At 48.9% G+C, this 19,704-nt stretch overlaps 1 protein-coding gene across 1 annotated transcript in view; it reads left to right on the top strand.

Moving 5' to 3' along the window:
* LOC137424379 (uncharacterized) overlaps positions 1-7,954 on the top strand; it is a 145,107-nt gene extending 137,153 nt beyond the window's left edge. The window contains exons 5-7 of the mRNA XM_078775386.1: positions 2,913-3,044; positions 3,187-3,550; positions 7,086-7,954. Coding sequence (XP_078631512.1) covers positions 2,913-3,044; positions 3,187-3,533 — 479 coding nt within the window. The 3' untranslated portion in view covers positions 3,534-3,550; positions 7,086-7,954. The remainder of the gene's footprint in view (positions 1-2,912; positions 3,045-3,186; positions 3,551-7,085) is intronic.
* The last annotated feature ends 11,750 nt before the right edge of the window (positions 7,955-19,704 follow it).

The raw sequence follows: 19,704 nt of genomic DNA, 5'->3' as shown, positions 1-19,704 counted from the left end.
TCCATCTTGTTTATCCCATTTACCCCGCCCCAGCCCTCTCCCTTCCACAGATCTCTGGATGTCCCTGTTCTCGACTGTTGTTTTTCCTCTCGCCCCCTTTTGTCTCCTGCTCCCTTTGTTATATTTTATATGTTACATGTGTTCGCTTCTATACGAGCCTCGACTTGGTATGCAAAAATAAAGTCATGACCCAATTATAGAAATTGGTACTTCTTTTTCCACAACTCGACTAAGGTTTGTCCAATCAGAACTAAATTGCCCTCTCTAGAAAGCCTAGAGCAAGTCGCATTTCCACTTGATGGACAACGTACCCCTCTGGTTTAAAGCTCAAGGTCAAATGGTGGTCTGAAAGAAATAATGCGTTTTTTTGTCGTTGCTTAATTTTGTCAATGCGGAATATCAGACTGCTTGGCATTCCAAGACTTTCTGACATCATAATAGTGTAACTGCACTGAGGTTGTGCACCTGATACTTGTTTCGTGTCGTTGACCTACTTTTTCAGATTGTGAACTCATGAACAAAAACACCTTTTTTTAAATCATAACTTGAACAAATTTTCTCTGATTTTCATGAGTTTTTTTGGATAGATTGTATGTGGAAACACGTTTTATTTATTTACACTCTATCCCTGAATGTTGAAAATCAAAGTAAATAAATTGGCCTTTGTTGAATCACAGGCCAACTGTAAGTCGGGAGGCCGGGGGAAGCTTACGCATGGCGATCACTTTGATCGCAGGTATCTGGTTGTTTGACTTATTATTCTGTGTCCATTCTTGCATTTTGTACTCTGGTGTTGGCTTAGCGGTTAGGGTACCGGCTTGGGATCCTAGGATCCTGGGTTAGAATCCCGACAACTCTTCTCTCTTTTATTCTTTTACATTCATTCCATTACACTGATGTTCAACTCTTCCTCACACACTGACCTCACTCCCCAATTAAGAAAGACAGTTCATAATAAACAACAATAAAATGAGTAGATCCCCCCACCCCCCTGCCCCTCACTCCCCACGCCTGCTCTGCACCATCTTCCCCATTCCCCATTGATTAATTACCATGTTCTTCCTGTCCTCAGAGCATCCTTATGAGGGGGTTGCTGACCCCCTATCACTGCATCCCATTAGGGAGGCCCTATAGGGAGCATTGACTTTCTATTTCAGTAATGTAAGGCTTCTGGTGTGCACAAGATGTTTAAATAAATACATTACAAACAGGACAAATCTATTGGGGGATGACAATCTACTTTAGCATGAATTACAAGAACAGCATTAGGCATTGGACAAATAACATAGCTGTCTATGAATTTTGAACCTGGGTTCTTCTAGGAAATCATATAACACCTTTTCTCAAAAACTTTAATTTGTTATGAAATCAAAACACAAAACAGAGTAACCAAGTGAAAAACCCAACAACGTAACCCACATATCCAGCTCCCTCGTGCCCCTTGTTGGAACTGACGACTGCACGCGTTCACCATAGTAACATCAGCTATGCCCTCAGATGGGAACACAAATGAGTACTTGATTTGTTAAACTTTTTTTTTGGCCAAGTATTCCAAGAATTTATTTTCGAATGGAACATGTTTTTCATTTCATGCATTCCCTACTTTTGAACAATCTGTGGATGGATGGGAAGATGCCCAATGAAGGCAAAAGTCTGTGATGTTGTTTAGTGAAGTCAAATGTGATGAGAATCTAAAACTAGTTGTCTTTTGTGGTTTTAATGTTGAACATTCTCTCTGCCATCTTCTTTTTTTTTTTAGAGCAAGCCACTCTTTGTCAGCACCCTGGCTAAAATGTTTTTTTTTCTTTCTGCCCATGCCATGACTGACCCTTGGTAGTACCAACACCAATGCAAAATTTGGTTGAGATCAGAACAGCCCTGTTATTTTTCTACATATACGTACATACGTACATACGTACATACGTACATACGTACGTACGTACATACATACATACATACATACATACATACATACATACGCCTTATGTAGTATAGTAGGATGGGGATGTTCGAGGTAGACTGTGAAATGAAGATTTAAGGATGTAAAATATAGGTAAGTCGATAGAGTGAGATGATGTAATATGGTTACTACACAGGCATAATGGTCCAAATGGCTTCTTGTTGTCTAAATTTTAATTTTGTCTTGACAATTAATGTATTGCTGCCATATTGCTTGCCCTCAGCCACCTTACTTGTGATCTCCCCATCATGCTTGCCCCCACCCACCATACATGTGACCTCCCCATCCTGCTTGTCCCGACCAATCTTGTTACTTTTCCATCCTGCTTGTCCCCACCCACCTTACTTATGACCTCCCCACCCTGGTTGGCCCCACCCACCTTACTTGTGACCTCCCCATCCTACTTGGCCCCGCCCACCTTGTGACCTCCCCATTATGCTAGGCCCCGCCCACCTTGTGACCTCCCCATCATGCTTGGCCCATCCCACCTTACTTGTGACCTCCCCAACCTGCTGCCCTCACCCACCTTATTTTTGACTTCTCCATCTTACATGTCTACACCCACCGTACGTGTGACCTCCCCGTCCTGCTTGTCCCGACCCACCTTGTTACTTTTCCATCCTACTTGGCCCCACTCACCTTGTGACCTCATCTTGCTTGTCCCCAACCACCTTTTCTTGTGACCTCCCCACCCTCCTGTCCTCACCCACCTTACTTATAACTTCTCCATTTTGCTTGTCTACACCCACCGTACGTGTGACCTCCCCGTCCTGCTTGACCCGACCCACCATACATGTCACCTCCCCGTCCTGATTCTCCCTACCCACCTTACTTATGACCTCCCCGTCCTGGTTGGGCCCACCCACCTTGCTTGTTACCTCCCCATCCTACTTGGCCCCGCCCACCTTGTGACCTCCCCATCGTGCTTGGCCCCGCCCACCTTACTTTCCAGACAAGTCGGAAATCGGTTTGCCTAATCTGACCCGAACATCCCTGAACTTGGTACCAAAGGCTACTCTCAGTGTGGAATCGGGCATCTCGCACTCAAATGGGAAACGTTCATCACACAGGCCGATTACACTTGGTGAGCTTCATTATTTAATCAGCTGCTAACATCATTCATTTCCTTCGTGCTTTTCTTTTGTGAACACTTATTTATGCTTCAAGTTGGTGCTTGTGATCATTTGTTCTCTTTACAATGCCACGTATATAAACACCTCCCACAGGCCAAGCGGCGCTCAGGGTGAGCCGTGTACCTGTGGAGCAGCGAAAGCTTTTGAAACCAAGCCAGTGTGTTTGTCAAAGAAGCAGGTCAGATCCAGAATGTTTGCAGTCATCTGTGCGCTCTTCCCATGCTTTCGCAAGAAAATCTGTGTCAACAACCGGATATGATGATTTGGGCCAATCGCCAATTGACAAAGAGACAGCTACACTTGCACATCTAAACAGGAAAAGCTTGCACGGAAAAATGTCAGCTACTTCAAGTAAGGAAGGTAGCTCTGAGCATGCAACCACCGCGGCAGCACTAAATGTAGGTCAACTGGGAACGGCACGATGCAGGCCGTCACCATGAAGCAAGCCAAATCGAAGGTGGGCCTTCAATTATTCACTCCATTTCAAGATCCTTGTTGTTAGATCTTCATGATGTTTAGTTTTATTTACAAACATTCTTTAATTGAATGTACTTTGTCTCCATCATGATGCATGGTCAATATAGTGTTTGACTTTTTTAAATACAACAACAACAGGCATTTTAAGGCCATTTTCCCTGCTAGAGCGGGGGTTAGCCTTGCGGTCCCCATGACAATCTTCTCCATTTTGCCCTATTTTCTGCATCTCCCCTTGTTAACCCCCTTGCCCGCATTTCTTCTTCGACCATCTTTAGCCAAGTCTTTCTCGGTCTTCCCCGTCTTCTACTTCCTTCCACATTCATTTCCATCACTCTTCTCAACCAGTCACTTTCATCCTTCCTCAACACAAGACCAAACCATCTCAACCTGTTTCTCTTCACAGCATCCATCACAGGCTCTATTCCCATCATCTTTTGCAATTCATCATTTGTCTTCCTCTCTCTCAACGATACTCCACACATCCACCGAACCATTCGCATTTCCACCCTTTCCAGCCTTCGTTGCTGCTATACGTTCATTACCCATGTCTCACTCCCATAAATCATAACACTTCTCACACATGCAGCATACACCTTTCCCTTCAGCTTCAACGACACTCCCCTCCTCATCAGCACGCAACTCAGTTCCCGAAACTTCTTTCATGCACATCTCACTCGAGCAACCGTTGCCGAGTCTGATCCACCTTCTCCATTCAGCATGTCTCCAAGGTAACAAAATGTTTTCACACCTTCCAGCTTCACGCCATCTCCAAGATCCAACTCAACAATTCCTCCATCTGCAGCTCCCTCTGTGCACACCTTACACTTGAATGTAGCTGCCACACTGGTTAATAACCCTCTCAAACCACTACATTTTTGATGAACCCACTCAGCACACATTGTACATTGAATGGAATTCACTCCGACACCCTTCCTGCACACAGCACACGGCCACTTCCCAGTTATTTCCACCTCACCACATGCTTTACCACTTGCCATCACCTTCGTTTTTCTGATATTCACCTTCAGACCTTTTGTCTCCATACATTCCTTCCACTTGTTCATCTTCTCCTTCAGTCCATCCATACTTTCTGCAATCAACACCAGATCATCTGCATACAACAAATCCCATGGTAAAACCTCCTTTACGTTCTGAGCCAGCACCTCCATCACAGCTACAAATAGTAGTGGACTTATTACCGACCCCTGATGCACTCCCACCTTCACCTCAAACTCACCACTGTTCCCGTCCTTCGTCCTTACAGCTGTGCGCGCTCTTTTGTACATTGCCATCACTACTCTGATCAACCATTCCTCCACTCCTATCTTCCTCAATGCCCAAGACACTACTTCACGTGGAACCCTATCGAATGCTTTCTCCAGATCAACAAACCCAAGAAACAACTTCTTCCTCTTCTCCATGTACTTCTCCTGCAACTGCCTCGCAATAAAAAGCGCGTCTGTCATTCCTCTTCGTGGCATAAATCCAAACTGCATTTCGTCAATCTTCACTTTTTTCCTTATCCTCCTCTCCAACACCCTTTCTAATACCTTCATTCCATGCTCCAAAAACTTTATCGCTCGATACGAGCCACAGTCCAGAGGGTCACCTTTCCCCTTGTATAAAGGGACGAGGGTACTCAGTTCCCAAACCACTGGAATGCGGCCTTCTTTGACCACCAGATTGCAGATCTCTGTCATTCTCTTCACACCCCAATTTCCCGCTGCCTTCAACATATCTCCCACAACTCCCTTCGGCCCTCCCGCTTTTCTACTCTTCATTGCTTTTATCGCTTCCTCATCTTCCTTCTCAGTTATCTTCTCTGCCGGTCCGAAAACTGGGTTACTCTCTATGTTGCCATCCCATTCATTCTCTGCATTCAACAGTATTTCCATATATCTCTTCCATCTTCCTTTAATTCCATCTGGGTCCACAACGATTTGTCCCACTTCATCCTTCAAGCAACTCACCCCCATCACATCACACCTCTCTTTTGATATCTGCTTTGCAATCCTGAATACCTCTCTCTGACCCTCTTCCGAATCCAAGCGTTCTCCGTACATTTTCCTTCATGCCTCCTGTGCCTTTGCTACCTCTTTCGTTGCAGCCTTCTTGGCTGCCTTATAACTTTCATGCTCAGACTTTTCTGCCCCCATACCCTTCGCCTTCTGCCACTCCTTGAACTTCTTCCTCTTCTCGTCAATCTTCTTTCCAACTTCATCATCCCACCACCATGTTTCCGCGTGCCTCGGTGGTCCTTTGGTCCATCCACATACCTCACCAACGGCTCCCAACAGACTATCTTTCATTGACATCCAACCACTTCAAGCTCAACCACATCATCCTCCACCATACTCAGCCTCTCTTTTAATGCCTCCCTCACTGTCACCTCTTTCAACCTCCACACCTTCATTCTCGGTTGTTACTTCACCCGCCGAGCTCTCCTCGCACCTTTCACCCTTATGTCGCAGACAACCAAGTGGTGCTGTGAAACAGCCTCCTCCCCATGGATCACCTTTGTGTCCCGGAGGTGCCCCCTATCTCGCCTACGCACCAGCAGATAGTCAACGGTTGTCGTCGACCCACCTGACGTGTATGCAGCAAGCTTATTATCCTCTTTCTGGAACTGAGTATTGCAAATCAACAAATCGGCTCCATCAGCAAACTCCAAAACCCTTTCACCTTCTCCATTTCTCACACCATATCCGTAACCCCGATGAACTCCCTCAAAACCGTCCATACTCCTTCCCACATGTCCATTTAGGTCTCCTCCTACCATAACAACTTCCTCATCTTTCACGTTTTCCATCAGCTTCTCTATCGCACACCAGAACTTGTCCTTCTCTTCATCGCTCCGACAAACCTGCGGAGCATATCCCGAGATGATGTTCACCAAGAGCTTTCCAATCATCATTTTCACCATCATCAACCTTCCACTCACTCTAGTCACGCTCACCACACTGTCTACAAACTCCTCAGAAAACAGGACACCAACACCATTCACGCCCTCCGGGCACCCTTGCCACACAAACTTGTATTTCTGTCCCTGCCTACCCTTCACCATTCTCACACCACTTCCCTTCCATCTCGTCTCCTGCACACAACATATGTCCCCTCTTCTTCTGACATACTTCCACCACTTCCCCTGATCTCCCTGTCATTGTCCCTACATTCCATGTCCCAAACCTCAGAAACCGATCTCCACGTCGGGCGTCGTCATAAATGGAGTGATTTCCACCCTTGCTTCGATCGGGTTCCTCACCTTGAGTTTTGACGAGAGGGAGTGGGGTCCCCCACGGGGTACTTCGGGCTGTACCCTGCCCATATGTAGTCGTTATTGTCATGGTTCTCTTTTTGAGGCAATGTTTTTATGGTCGGATGCCCTTCCTGACGCCAACCCTTTTAGTCGCCTCTTACGACACGCAGGGATACGGTGTACCTATTCTAAACTGGGGTACACACCAGTACCGGTAGTTTGACTTTTTAAAATAAGTATTAATATTTATTTTTTCCAGGGTTTTGCAGACTCCGAGGAGAAGAGCTCGATAGAAGCTGTGCATTCCACGAGATGACGTCATTGGAATAAATGGAGACTCGTTCTTTTGGAACCGCATCTCACTGTTGTTTGTGACCAATGTTGTCTTGTGAATACATTTTGGAGATGTTCAAAGCTTAGGGACATGGTGGACAGAAGTTGAAAACTGTCTGCAACCTGCCTGTGACGTGATCTTCTCGAACTTTTGTAACTGTATTATTTTTGTGACGTCCTTTGTTTATTGCTCGTGTTATTCAAAGCACTAGATTGTGCTCGTATATTTGTGAGTTGGAGTTTTTCTGTGCCTTGTCTTTTGTAACAAATCCTTCTTTTTCCAAAAGTTCATTTTGATCAGATTTTTAAAATACGAATAGTTTGCATGACATTTAACGAGAATCAATAAAACATCATAAATCGCACTTTAATGAACCAATTTTGAGGGGTGTTGCACACTTTGACATTGATCATTGATTGAAGAGCTACATGTACAAGCTGATGCACGCATCATCAGATGGTTTTCTCTGCTAAAGCTGAAAATAAGAGAATAAGAGTGAGGAGACGGACAGTGGCTCGTATATTGGTGCATGGTCACAGTCTTTTTGGTAAGATGAATGATGGAAATAAAGTTCTGTCCGATGAACAACATTGTGCTGACGTTGTTGGTTGTATTATCTGTGTATGTTTACCCTGAACTTGGTTACTGCAGCTGCTGCTTGGGTATGTAGTGTCTGTTTCTGCCCTGGCTTACATTGATGCATAAACACAATCCAATTCACATTTTCTAATGAAACCTGTTTTGTAAGTGGTTGCTTTATCCTTTATTTTGAAATAAATTTTGCTGAGAAATGATGCAGGTGATGGACAATTTAATGGTTGCCACACTCCTTTTATAAGGGGTGTCTCAACGTTTCCACACTTATTTATACGATGGGTTCGTAAGTCAAGTTTTCTTTATTTGCAAACTTTTTTACCCTGTGTGTACCCCGGTTTAGAATAGGTACACCGTATCCCTGAGTGTCGTAAGAGGCGACTAAAAGGGTTGGCGTCAGGAAGGGCATCCGGCCAGAAAACATTGCCCCAAAAAGAGAACCATGACAATGACAACTACATTGGGGCAGGGTGCAGCCCGAAGTACCCCGTGGGGGACCCCACTCCCTCTCGTCAAAACTGAAGGTGGGGAATCCGATCGAAGCAAGGGTGGAAATCACTCCATTTATGACGACAAAACGTCTGATACCCCACGTGGGGATTGCTTTCTGAGGTTTGGAACATGGAATGTAGGGACAATGACAGGGAGATCAGGAGAAGTAGTGGAAATATTGGTCAGAAGAAGAGTGCACATATGTTGTGTGCAAGAGACGAGATGGAAGGGAAGTGGTGTGAGAATGGTGAAGGGTAGGCAGGGACAGAAATACAAGCTTGTGTGGCAAGGGTGCCCAGAAGGCGTGAATGGTGTTGGTGTCCTGTTTTCTGAGGAGTTCGTAGACAGTGTGGTGAGTGTGACTAGAGTGAGTGAAAGGTTGATGATGGTGAAAATGATGATTGGAAAGCTCTTGGTGAACGTCATCTCGGGATATGCTCCGCATGTTGGTCGGAGCGATGATGAGAAGGACAAGTTATTATGTGCTATAGAGAAACTGATGGAAAACGTGAAAAATGAGGAAGTTGTTATGGTAGGAGGAGACCTAAATGGACATGTGGGAAGGAGTATGGACGGTTTTGAGGGAGTTCATCGGGGTTACGGATGTGGTGTGAGAAATGGAGAAGGTGAAAGGATTTTGGAGTTTGCTGATGGAGCTGATTTGTTGATTTGTAATACTCAGTTCCAGAAAGAGGATAATAGGCTTGTTACATACATGTCAGGTGGGTCGATGACAACCTGATGGTGCGTAGGCGAGATAGGGGGCACCTCCGGGACACAAAGGTGACCCCGGGGGAGGAGGCTGTTTCACAGCATCACTTGGTTGCGACATGAGGGTGAAAGGTGCGAGGAGAGCTTGGTGGGTGAAGTCCCAACCGAGAATGAAAGTGTGGAGGTTGAAAGAGGTGACAGTGAGGGAGGCATTAAAAGAGAGGATGAGTGTTGTCGTGGATGATGTGGTTGAGCTTGAAAGTGGTTGGATGCCAATGAAAGATTGTCTGTTGGGAGCCGTGGGTGAGGTATGTGGATGGACAAAAAGACCACCGAGGGACTCAGAAACATGGTGGTGAGATGGTGAAGTTGGAAAGAGGATTGACGATAAGAGGAAGAAGTTCAAGGAGTGGCAGAAGGCAAAGGGTACGGGGGCATAAATGGCAGAACATGAAAGTTATAAGGCAGCCAGGAAGGCTGCAAATAATGAGGTAGCAACGGCGCAGGAGGCATGCAGGAAAATGTTCGGAGAACGCTTGGATTCGGAAGAAGGTCAGAGAGCTGTATTCAAGATTGCAAAGCAGATAGCGAAATAGAAGTGCGATGTGATACGGGTTAGTTGCTTGAAGGATGAAGTGGGACAAATCGTTGTGGACCCAAATGAAATTAAAGGAAGATGGAAAAGATATATGGAAATGCTGTTGAATGCAGAGAATGAATGGGATGGCAACATGGAGAGTAACCCAGTTTTAGGACCGGCAGAGAAGATAACTGAGAAGGAAGTTGAGGAAGCGATAAAAGCAATGAAGAGTAGAAAAGCGGGAGGGCCGACGGGAGTTGTGGGAGATATGTTGAAGGCAGCGGAAAGTTGGGATGTGAAGAGAATGACAGAGATCTGTAATCTGGTGGTGAAAGAAGGCCACATTCCAGTGGATTGGGAACTGAGTACCCTCGTCCCCCTATACAAGGCGAAAGATGACCCTCTGGACTGTGGCTCGTACCAAGCGATAAAGTTGTTGGAGGATGGAATGAATATATTAGAAAGGGTGTTGGAGAGGCGGATAAGGAAGAAAGTAAAGATCGACAAAATGCAGTATGGATTTATGCCAGGAAGAGGAATGACAGACATGCTTTTTATTGTAAGGCAGTTGCATGAGAAGTACATGGAGAAGAGGAAGAAGTTGTTTCTTGGGTTTGTTGATCTGGAGAAGGCATTCGATAGGGTTCCACGCGAAGTCGTGACATGGGCGTTGAGAAAGTTGGGAGTGGAGGAATGGTTGATCAGAGTCGTGATAGCAATGTACGAGAGAGTGCACACAGCTGTGAGGACGAAGGATGGGAACAGTGGTGAGTTTGAGGTGAAGGTGGGAGTGCATCAGGGGTCCGTACTAAGTCCACCACTATTTGTAGCTGTGATGGAGGTGCTGGCTTGGACTTTAAAGGAGCGTTTACCGTGGGAGTTGTATGCAGATGATCTGGTGTTGATTGGGGAGAGTATGGATGGACTGAAGCAGAAGATGAACAAGTGGAAGGAATGTATGGAGGCGAAAGGTCTGAAGGTGAATATCGGAAAAACAAAGGTGATGGCAAGTGGTAAAGCATGTGGTGAGGTGGAAAGGACTGGGAAGTGGCCGTGTGTGTGCAGGAAGGGTGTCGGAGTGAATTCCATTCAATGTGCACTGAGTGGGTTCATCAAAAATGTAGTGGTTTGAGAGGGTCATTAACCAGTGTGGCAGCTACATTCAAGTGTATGGTGTGCACAGAGCGAGGTGCAGATGGAGGAAATGTTGAGTTGGATCTTGGAGACGGCGTGAAGCTGGAAGGTGTGAAAAAGTTTTGCTACCTAGGAGACATGCTGAATGGAGAAGGTGGATCAGACTCGACAACGGTTGCTCGAGTGAGATTTGCATGGAAGAAGTTTCGGGAACTGAGTGGCGTGCTGACGCGGAGGGGAGTGTCATTGAAGCTGAAGAGAAAGGTGTATGCTGCATGTGTGCGATGATTTGCGATGATTGTGTGCGTGTTATGATTTATGGGAGCGAGACATGGGTAATGAATGCAGAGCAGCAACGAAGGGTGGAAAGGGTGGAAATGCGAATGGTTCAGTGGATGTGAGGAGTATCGTTTAAATCGAGGAAGACAAATGATGAATTGGGAAAGATGATGGTAAAAGAGCCTGTGATGGTTGCTGTGAAGAGAAACAGGTTAAAATGGTTTGGTCATTTTGAGGAAGGATGAAAGTGACTGGTTGAGAAGAGTGATGGAAATGAATGCAGTAGGAAGTAGAGGACGGGGAAGACCGAGAAAGACTTGGCTAAAGGTGGTGGAAGAAGAAATGAGGGCAAGGTGGTTAACAAGGGGAGATGCAGAAAATAGGGTGAAATGGAGAAGATTGTCAAGGGGCCCCGCAAGGCTAACCCCCGCTCTAGCAGGGAAAATGGCCATAAAATGCATGTTGTTGTATTTGCAAACTTTCCAGACCCCCTTGAAATAATTGCATGAATAAGTTAAAATACAGTGATTGCAGGAATATTTTATATTCGGTATTGAGTCAGCGGTTAGAGATAGCTATATATATATATATAGTTGTGGATCTCGTCGCCAGCCTTCTCCCCTGACCAAGGGGGGATTAGTCCCCTTGTCTTTGACTGGCCGATGGGACCCGGGACCTATGACGTCCTTCCCGGACAATGCGAAATAGGGTCGTAGGACTAGAATCACTATTATGTAATTACTCGCGCTGCCCTGAAACGAAATAAGCCCCACACAAATCACGCGTGCTGAGACGCCGAGCGATCACAATCCGGTACACGCGATCCGTGCCGTTTATATGGTGACCCCGGTTCTAGTGATCTCGTTCGTACCACGCTTAGCCAATGGATAATTCACAAAAGCGGTCGAATTGGAAAAGGAAGAACAGAATTTATTCACACTATTTACAATGATTCCGAGAAAAGAGGGACACAGTGCAGCCTTAAAAACAGTCTTAACTTAATCCCCAGGACAAACGGGCCCGTCACACACACACACACTCACACGGGGCGTGCAGCTGCAGGGTGATGGTCCGCGTCCAAAGATGGCTCTCGTGCAGCTCCCTCCGGCCTCTGGCTCGTCCCGTGCAGATGGTAAGTAGAGGGGCAGGAGCTCTCCGCGCGTCGTTTGGCGCACAAGGGTTAATACGGGGCGATTTGGGTAGGGAGCGGACTTCGGCGGTGAGCGGTGTTCACTGGCGGCTATTGCCGCGTTGACTCGCGTGGCTGAATAGGCGATATTCGCCACCGGTGCATCTGGCTGCCTTTCCTTCGGTGCGTACGTTATACTGAGATATAGTGCAATGCCTCCAAAGCGAGCGCTGCGAATCACGTTCTTCACAGTCCTCTTGATTAACAAGTGCTCTCACGTGCGCTCTCTCCTTGCGAGTCCTCTCGTGCAAATCAGTCCTCTGCAGCCCCCTCGTGCAAGTCCTTCACATCAGTCCTCTCCAAGGGCAGTCCTTTTTAATGGCTTTGTGCAATCACTTATATAGGCATGCCCTGCGAACCTTCTCGCACTTACCAGACGCGCCTCTCCACGCCCCCTCACGCCATGCCATTAGAGCCCTGGTTGGCTGGTGGCTCCTACCGTCATCACCTCTGACACGCTGCCTTGACGCCGCCCCACCCCGACCCCACTCTCCTCCCCCTTAGGCCTACCTTGTGTTACTCGACTAGTGAGCAAACAAAGGGCAGCAAATGCTGCTGGCAGCCAAAGCGTAATAAATGCTGTGGGGGCCAAAGCGTAACAAACTAAGGGGGTCAGCCAAATGGGGCACGGGATCAATTATGCCCATGGAGGTGGAACTTGGAGGGAGGACGCAAAATGAAGGGGACCTAAACTCATGTCTTTACACAACGCAGATGTTACTATGGGAAATGGCCTATACTCACACATACTATGACATAACTAATACTACAGGTGGCCTACGTGTTGCTCGTGGACTAACTATGGGGGGCAACCCTTTAACCTTTAATGATCAATATGTGCCAATCTCAAAACCGTAGCACTGCCCCCCTCCCTTGCCAGACTCGTCCCAGAGTCGAACCCACACAGGTGAGAACGACCGGTTTTGAGAAAGGTTCGGGACTAGTTTTGAAATAATTACGTGTGACACTTAGATGTGGTTTCCCTCGACATTTAATCTAACACCCTGTGTGTGTGACAGTTTTACAACACTAGATATGTCCCACCTACTGCATTGTGTACTAACTAACAGACTCACACCCACAGCTAACGGAATTGCGGAATGAATTCTCAAACTAAACATAAAGCCGGTTTGGAGCATGTTATTTACAACACTAATCTAATTATTTACATCTCTACAACCCAGGACCTGTTCTTTTGTGGAAAGAAATTTGGAGGGGAGAAAGCAACAATGCACCAATGCACCAATACACAAAAATGCACAAAAATGCACAATAAAATGTCATTATCAAATGTCACATTTGCTGCTTGGCTGCTGCTTGGCTGCATCTTCTTGCTTCCTGCTTCGTCTTCGGTGTGCCATAATAAAAACTTGAAGGTCTTCTTTCCTGACAACAGAATAAAATGCACAAACCGTGTCCGTTTTTATTTCCAGCAGGGCCAATCTTATGGTCCATCTGCGTGACATCGACGCCAATTAAAACCAGTGGTCTGCAGGTGCAAGGTAACGTTTGCAGTAAATGTCTGCTCAGCAAAGATGCCAGGCCACAGAACGTGTGGTCCATAAGGTGTATTGGTGCAGCAAAAGGTAGCAGGGGTGCCACGCAAGTGTAGCCAGGCGCCGCTGCACAGTTCAGGGTTCCTGCACACTCCCCTCCAAAATGGGTCCATGGGTGGGGAGGAAGACAAAGCACAGTTAGCGGAGGAAACGGCGCAAGGGTACACATCAATACAAGGCAATGCAACATGAGGGGTGTGGGAGAGCGAGCAGAGAAAGCTCGTCCCTCGCCGTTCGTAACCCCCCATGTCAGCCTGCACTACACTTGCCCCTCCCTCTATTTACACTTTACAAATCCGTCACTACGTCTTGTCTCCAATATCCCCCTCTATGCCAAATTCGTCGTCCAATCCCTCCCAAGAAGGAAGAGATGGAATTACACACAATGTCAAATCCACGTCATGATGCGTCTTTACCATCCAAATAGTTCACAAAATCTGGTGTGGAGTTCCGTCTCCTTGGTGAGTGGATGTGGATGGTGCGAAGCAATTTCTTATCCTAAATATACTCTAATGGCATTAACTCAGTTACACTACCTGGGGTCTTGCCCTGCCAATTCAATTGGCCATCTTTAAATTATGTGGTTCTAAAAAGCAATTCCCATTGATCCACCCTGTGGTGCCCTCCGAATTTGGGTCTCACTCCCCAATTTTTCTATCTGTGCCCTTGCACTAGCAGGGCTGGGTCATGTGGCTCCACTAGCAGGTCTACCTACCTGCGCACCTCCGCCACTGAAGACGCCACCCGAGCTTACCTTGCTCCTTGCGACTACCCTAAATCGGGGAAGGCCCCTCCTGGCTCTCTCACCCCTCTGATGCCCTCTCTGGCATTGGGCTACCCGGGTCCTTCCCTCGGGTCCTCGGGCCCCACTGAACACTACTCTGACTGGCTCCCAGAGCCTACCTGCGGCCTCACCTGGCCGACAGACTACCAGTGGCGGAGTGCCCCAATAACCATACGCACCAACAAAGCCCACACGCCCAGCCATTCACTGACTCATGCACCCATCCAAAGCAATACCTTGCCACTATTCGCACCACAGGTGTCAATACCCAACAATTTATCTAAGCCCTCTACCTAACTTTAAACTACCCTCCCCGGGTATTCGTGAAAGGGTCCATCTTCCCCCATCCAATCCTTCACACCATGCATTCCACACCTCCTATCTCCCACCAAGCATTCCACACCACTCATTCCACACACCAAGCTCTCTTGCACACCTCTTGTGCTCACACCTGTTCCCCACTTGCACCCCATGCAAGTCAATTCACTCAACACAATTCAAATTCGTCCTCAATACACCACTCATACACTACCTCTGGTCATCCCCGAACCAATGCCTCATTTGCGCAAGTTCATCCACACACAATTTCATTCAATTCCTCATTTGCGCCTCGATCTCAAGCTCATACACACAGCATCATCTAACTAACTACTTCCCTCTAAAACTCGTGCTTTCCCGTCTTCCCTTACACTAAGCTCTCCCCTCGTCATTATCATCCTTCTAATCTCTCTACGTCCCCTCTACATGGTACAAATGTCACTACTTAAATCTCGGTCTCCTATTGTCATTTTTCTAAATCCCTATCATTTATCCTAGCCCGCCCTCGGCTAGTTTACACTGCCACCCCATAATCTAACGCTCATGTGCCCCAATGAGGGATGGTAGATCTATCATCCCTCTACACAAGACACCATTTCCCAACACTATCACCCCCCAGTCCTCTGCACTATGAGCCCCCGTCATTGGAGGTACTGGGTCCTGCCTCGGCCTCTAAAGCTGGGGCGATCCATGAGGACACCTGCTCGCCGGTGTAGGGTCTTACCCGGTCGGCGTGGACGATCCGAGGGAGGGCTCGTGGCCCCATCTTGATCTTAATGACCACGTCACAAATTTGCACCAGGATGACCCCCGGGCCTTGCCAGGGTGAGGTGAGTTTGGGACACCTGCCCTTCCGCCTCCGGGGATTGAAGAACCAAATCTTCATCCCCGGAGCATACTGACTCCCCTGAATCCAGTGATCGTACCTGCGCTTCATTTTGGCACCCGCCAGCTGAAGCTGGTGGCGTGCGAAGGCATGGACCCTCTCCATGCCTTCCTCCAGGTGACGTGCATAGCCCTCCCCCGGCGGTCTATCAGTGGTCTCTGGCACGGGACCGCATAGCAGGTCGGCGGGAGCCCGCAACTCCCGCCCATACATAAGCAACGCTGGGCTGCATGCGGTGGACCCATGCTGGCTAGTTGGGTAGACCATTAACAAATATGGGAGATGTTCGTCCCAGTCGTCCTGACGGGTGGTGGTGAACAATGCCAATTGTTGAACCAGGGTTCGGTTGAATCTTTCCACCATCATCAGATTTAAGTCTTAAGGGTGTTGTTCTTGTCTTTCTAATTGACAGGAGCCTGCATACATCTTTTAATAATTGACCCTCAAAATTTCGACCCTGGTCGGTGTGCAGCTCCTCCAGAATCCCATGCCGACATGCAAATCCTTCCACGAAGGCCTGTGCTACCACCCCGGCTTCTTGGTTGGGGAGGGCATAGGCCTCCGGCCACTTGGTGAAATAGTCCATTACAACGAGGATGTACTTGTTACCTTGGCGGGTGCGGGGTAGTGGTCCTAGAATATCCATCGCCACCCGCTCATCGGGGGCCCCCACCTGGTGTAATTGAAGGGGGGCCCTCATCCTCCGTGCTGGTCCCTTTTTAGCAGTACAGGCGTCGCATCTCCGACACCAGTCCTGTATATCGCGCCCCATATTTACCCAATAGAACCTCCGGCGGACCCGAGATGTTGTCTTTGTCCAGCCCAAATGGCCACCGGGGCGGGTACCATGCACCTGCTGTAATATGGTGTTCTTGAATTTGTCTGGGACTATCACCAGCCAGGAAGTTCTCAGAGGGAATCTCTACCCATTTGTGATACAAGTTGTTACCTTTCAATTCCAGGGTTTGCCACTGAGCCCAATATGCCTTTGTTGGCACCCCGAGGGGGGTGACCTCTTCCCCATTAGGTCTTCTCCCTAATCGAACCAATTCGTACACCGGTCCCAGTACGGGATCCTCCCGCTGGGCCGTGCTCCAAGCCAAAGCTCCAAATTCTTCATCGGCGGTTAGTGGCAAGATTGGCCCTCTCACCCAGGTTGCACGGATTACGAGGGTAGGGGTGGAGTTTGCCAATTGCTCCCTGTCCTCATGTCTCGCATAAAATTTACAGTTTTCCCCCAAACAAGGACGTCGACAGAGTGCATCGGCATTCCCATGGGCCTTCCTGGCCCTATGGGTCACACTAAAATCGTACTGCTGCAACTTTTCCAACCACCTTGCAATTTGGCCCTCCGGCTCCTTGAACCGGAGGAGCCATTGCAGGGAGGAATGGTCAGTTCCAACCAGAAATTTCCGCCCGTACAAGTACGAGTGGAAATGGCTCATGGCAGCCAGCATAGCCAAAAACTCTTTACGAGTGACGCAATAGTTTCGCTCGGGCCTACTCATGGCCCGACTATAATACGCGATCACTCTCTCCACGCCCCCCTGAATCTGGGACAAAACCGTGCCCAATCCTTCCTGGCTTGCATCCGTGTCCAGGGTAAATGTCCCGTCACTAGTGGGGTAAGCTAGAATGGGTGCGGATGTCAAACACGCCTTCAATGCTAGGAAGGCCTCTTTGCACTCCCTTGTCCAATTAAACCTTGTCCCCTTCTCCGTAAGCCGGTGAAGGGGCCGGGCCAACTCTGCAAATTTTGCCACAAAGCGCCGGTAGTAGGAGCAGAGTCCCAAAAATCCCCGCACCTCCTTGATGGTACGTGGTGCGGGCCACTCCTCTACCGCTGTAATTTTGCCTGGGTCTGTTTTTACCCCCTCGCGACCAATGACGTGACCTAGATAGGCCACCTCTCTAGCAAACAAAGTGCACTTACTCGGGCTCAGCTTTAACCCTGCCTGTCTGAGGCACCCAAACACCTGGTCCAAATTAGCTATGGCTTGGGGGAATGTTTTCGCATGCACCAGGCACCGGTAGTAGGAGCAGACTGCCATCCAGGTACACCAGGCATGACTGCCATGGCATGCCGCCCAGTACATGCTCCATCAATCGTTCAAAGGTGGTGGGGCGTTAAACAAACCAAACGGCCTCACAGTGAACTGATACAGCCCCTTACCTGTGGAAAATGCCGTTTTTTCCTTCCCTGCTCTATCCATCTCCACCCGCCAATACCCACTCTTGAGTTCCAAGGTTGAGAACCAATTTGAGCCCGCAACGGCATCAAGGGTATCATCAATTCTTGGCAGGGGATATGAGTCTTTGAGTGTCACGTTGTTCAGTTGGCGATAGTCCATGCAGAAACGCGTGGTCCCATCTTTCTTTTTGACCAACACAACAGGTGACATCCAAGGACTTCCCGAGGGCTCGATGATACCTGCATCGAGCATCTTTTCTACCTGCTCATCAGCCTCCTCCCTCTTGCTCCAAGGGAGCCGTCGGGCAGGCCGACGAATAGGCCGGGCCTCACCGGTGTGGATCTGATGTTTCACCAGGCCCGTACGTCCAATATCCTCGGAGGACAAGGAGAAGATGTCCAAATGGGTCTCAATTATTTTGTGTAAGGCCTCCCTCTGGGTCTCCTCCAACTCTACGCTACTTCGATTTACCATCTCACAAATGGGATCGGGCCAATTCCTACTCGTTCCTAGGGACTCCCTCTGGGACCAGCTCGGCTGGATGTTCTCGCCCCTCACTGCCGCGACGTCTTTAACTGGGGTGCAGCCGGCTATCTTCATGCCCCGTCCTATAGTGCGTGGTTCTGTACTAATATTAATGACTCGGGCGGCCACCACCGGCCCGTCCGTTTTTACGAGGGTGCGGCCCACGACTAAACCCGGGATGGACTGCGCTGCCACCAGTTCGACAAGGCCGCAGGACTCCTGCCATGTTGGGCAAGCTAGCCATCAGGCCGGCACTATGGCCTCGGCCCTTGGGGGAATGGTCACGGCCTCAGAAGTCTCCAGCTCCATCCTCTCAGCCGTGCTCACCCCGCCCAATGGCAGCTCATCTATTCCCACTTGCAGGGTCCCCCGGCACAAATCGATTTTCCAACCGCTGGCAGTCAACAGATCCAACCCGATTAGGCATGGGTCGCACACTTCTGCCACCCAAACTTTTATCTCCCTCTTTACCGACCCCAACTTGAGGGTTACAAAACCACGCCCTATGATGGGGGCCGTTACCCCGGTAGCCAGCTGCAAACTATGATTTTCCAGACGCTGGATTTTATCCCAGCCATCTGCACTCGAATTAAGGATCACAGGGCTGATGATCGTGGCGCTAGCTCCTGTGTCCACTACGACGTCTACCCCCACGCTGGCAATTTTGCACCGAATTGTCAAACTACCAGGACCAATTTGGCCACAATAGATGACCTGTCGCGTCAATGAGGGCTCTTCACCATCCCCTACTACCGAACACGGCCCTGCATGCTCGGCACATTAGTTTCCTGGGCCCTGGCGGGGGGGGTGTCTGGGGCCGGCTAGTCCGACCCGTACGAGGGGGAGTTGATGGTCCCGGCTGCCGGGGTCCATCCCGGCGCGGGGCTCGGCACTCTCACGCACGGTGACCCAGCCGGCTACAATTAAAGCACCTCACCTGGTAAGGTGCTTCCCTCCTGAATTCCAAATTGCTCCCCCCTGTATGTCCTAATTGGGGCATTTGTCCGTGGCCTACCATGCGCCACCTCCGGAGCCGCCTGCCATGGTCCAGATCCCACCAGGTGCTGGTCCACCAGCCTTCGGACCATGTTTTCCAGGTCAGGGCCCCTTTCGGGGGCGGACCCTCTCAGGGGCCCGCCACCAGCCACGGGCCCTACCTGTTGCACCGCCACTGCGTGGCGCTCGCTTCCCCGGGCCAGGGGCCTCGCTGCTTCCCAACGGGCCGCAGCGTCGGCTGCCTGGCTCAAGGTCCGCGGGCGCCACATGGCGAGCTGTTGCCGAAGCTCAGGGTCCGGGAAGGCCTG

This window comes from Myxine glutinosa, chromosome 4, assembly GCF_964187855.1.
Source record: "Myxine glutinosa chromosome 4, kmMyxGlut1.1, whole genome shotgun sequence".
Lineage (NCBI taxonomy): Eukaryota > Metazoa > Chordata > Myxini > Myxiniformes > Myxinidae > Myxine > Myxine glutinosa.
The sequence above is the reverse complement of the archived record's forward strand: the minus strand, read 5'-3'. Positions and strand labels throughout refer to the sequence as shown.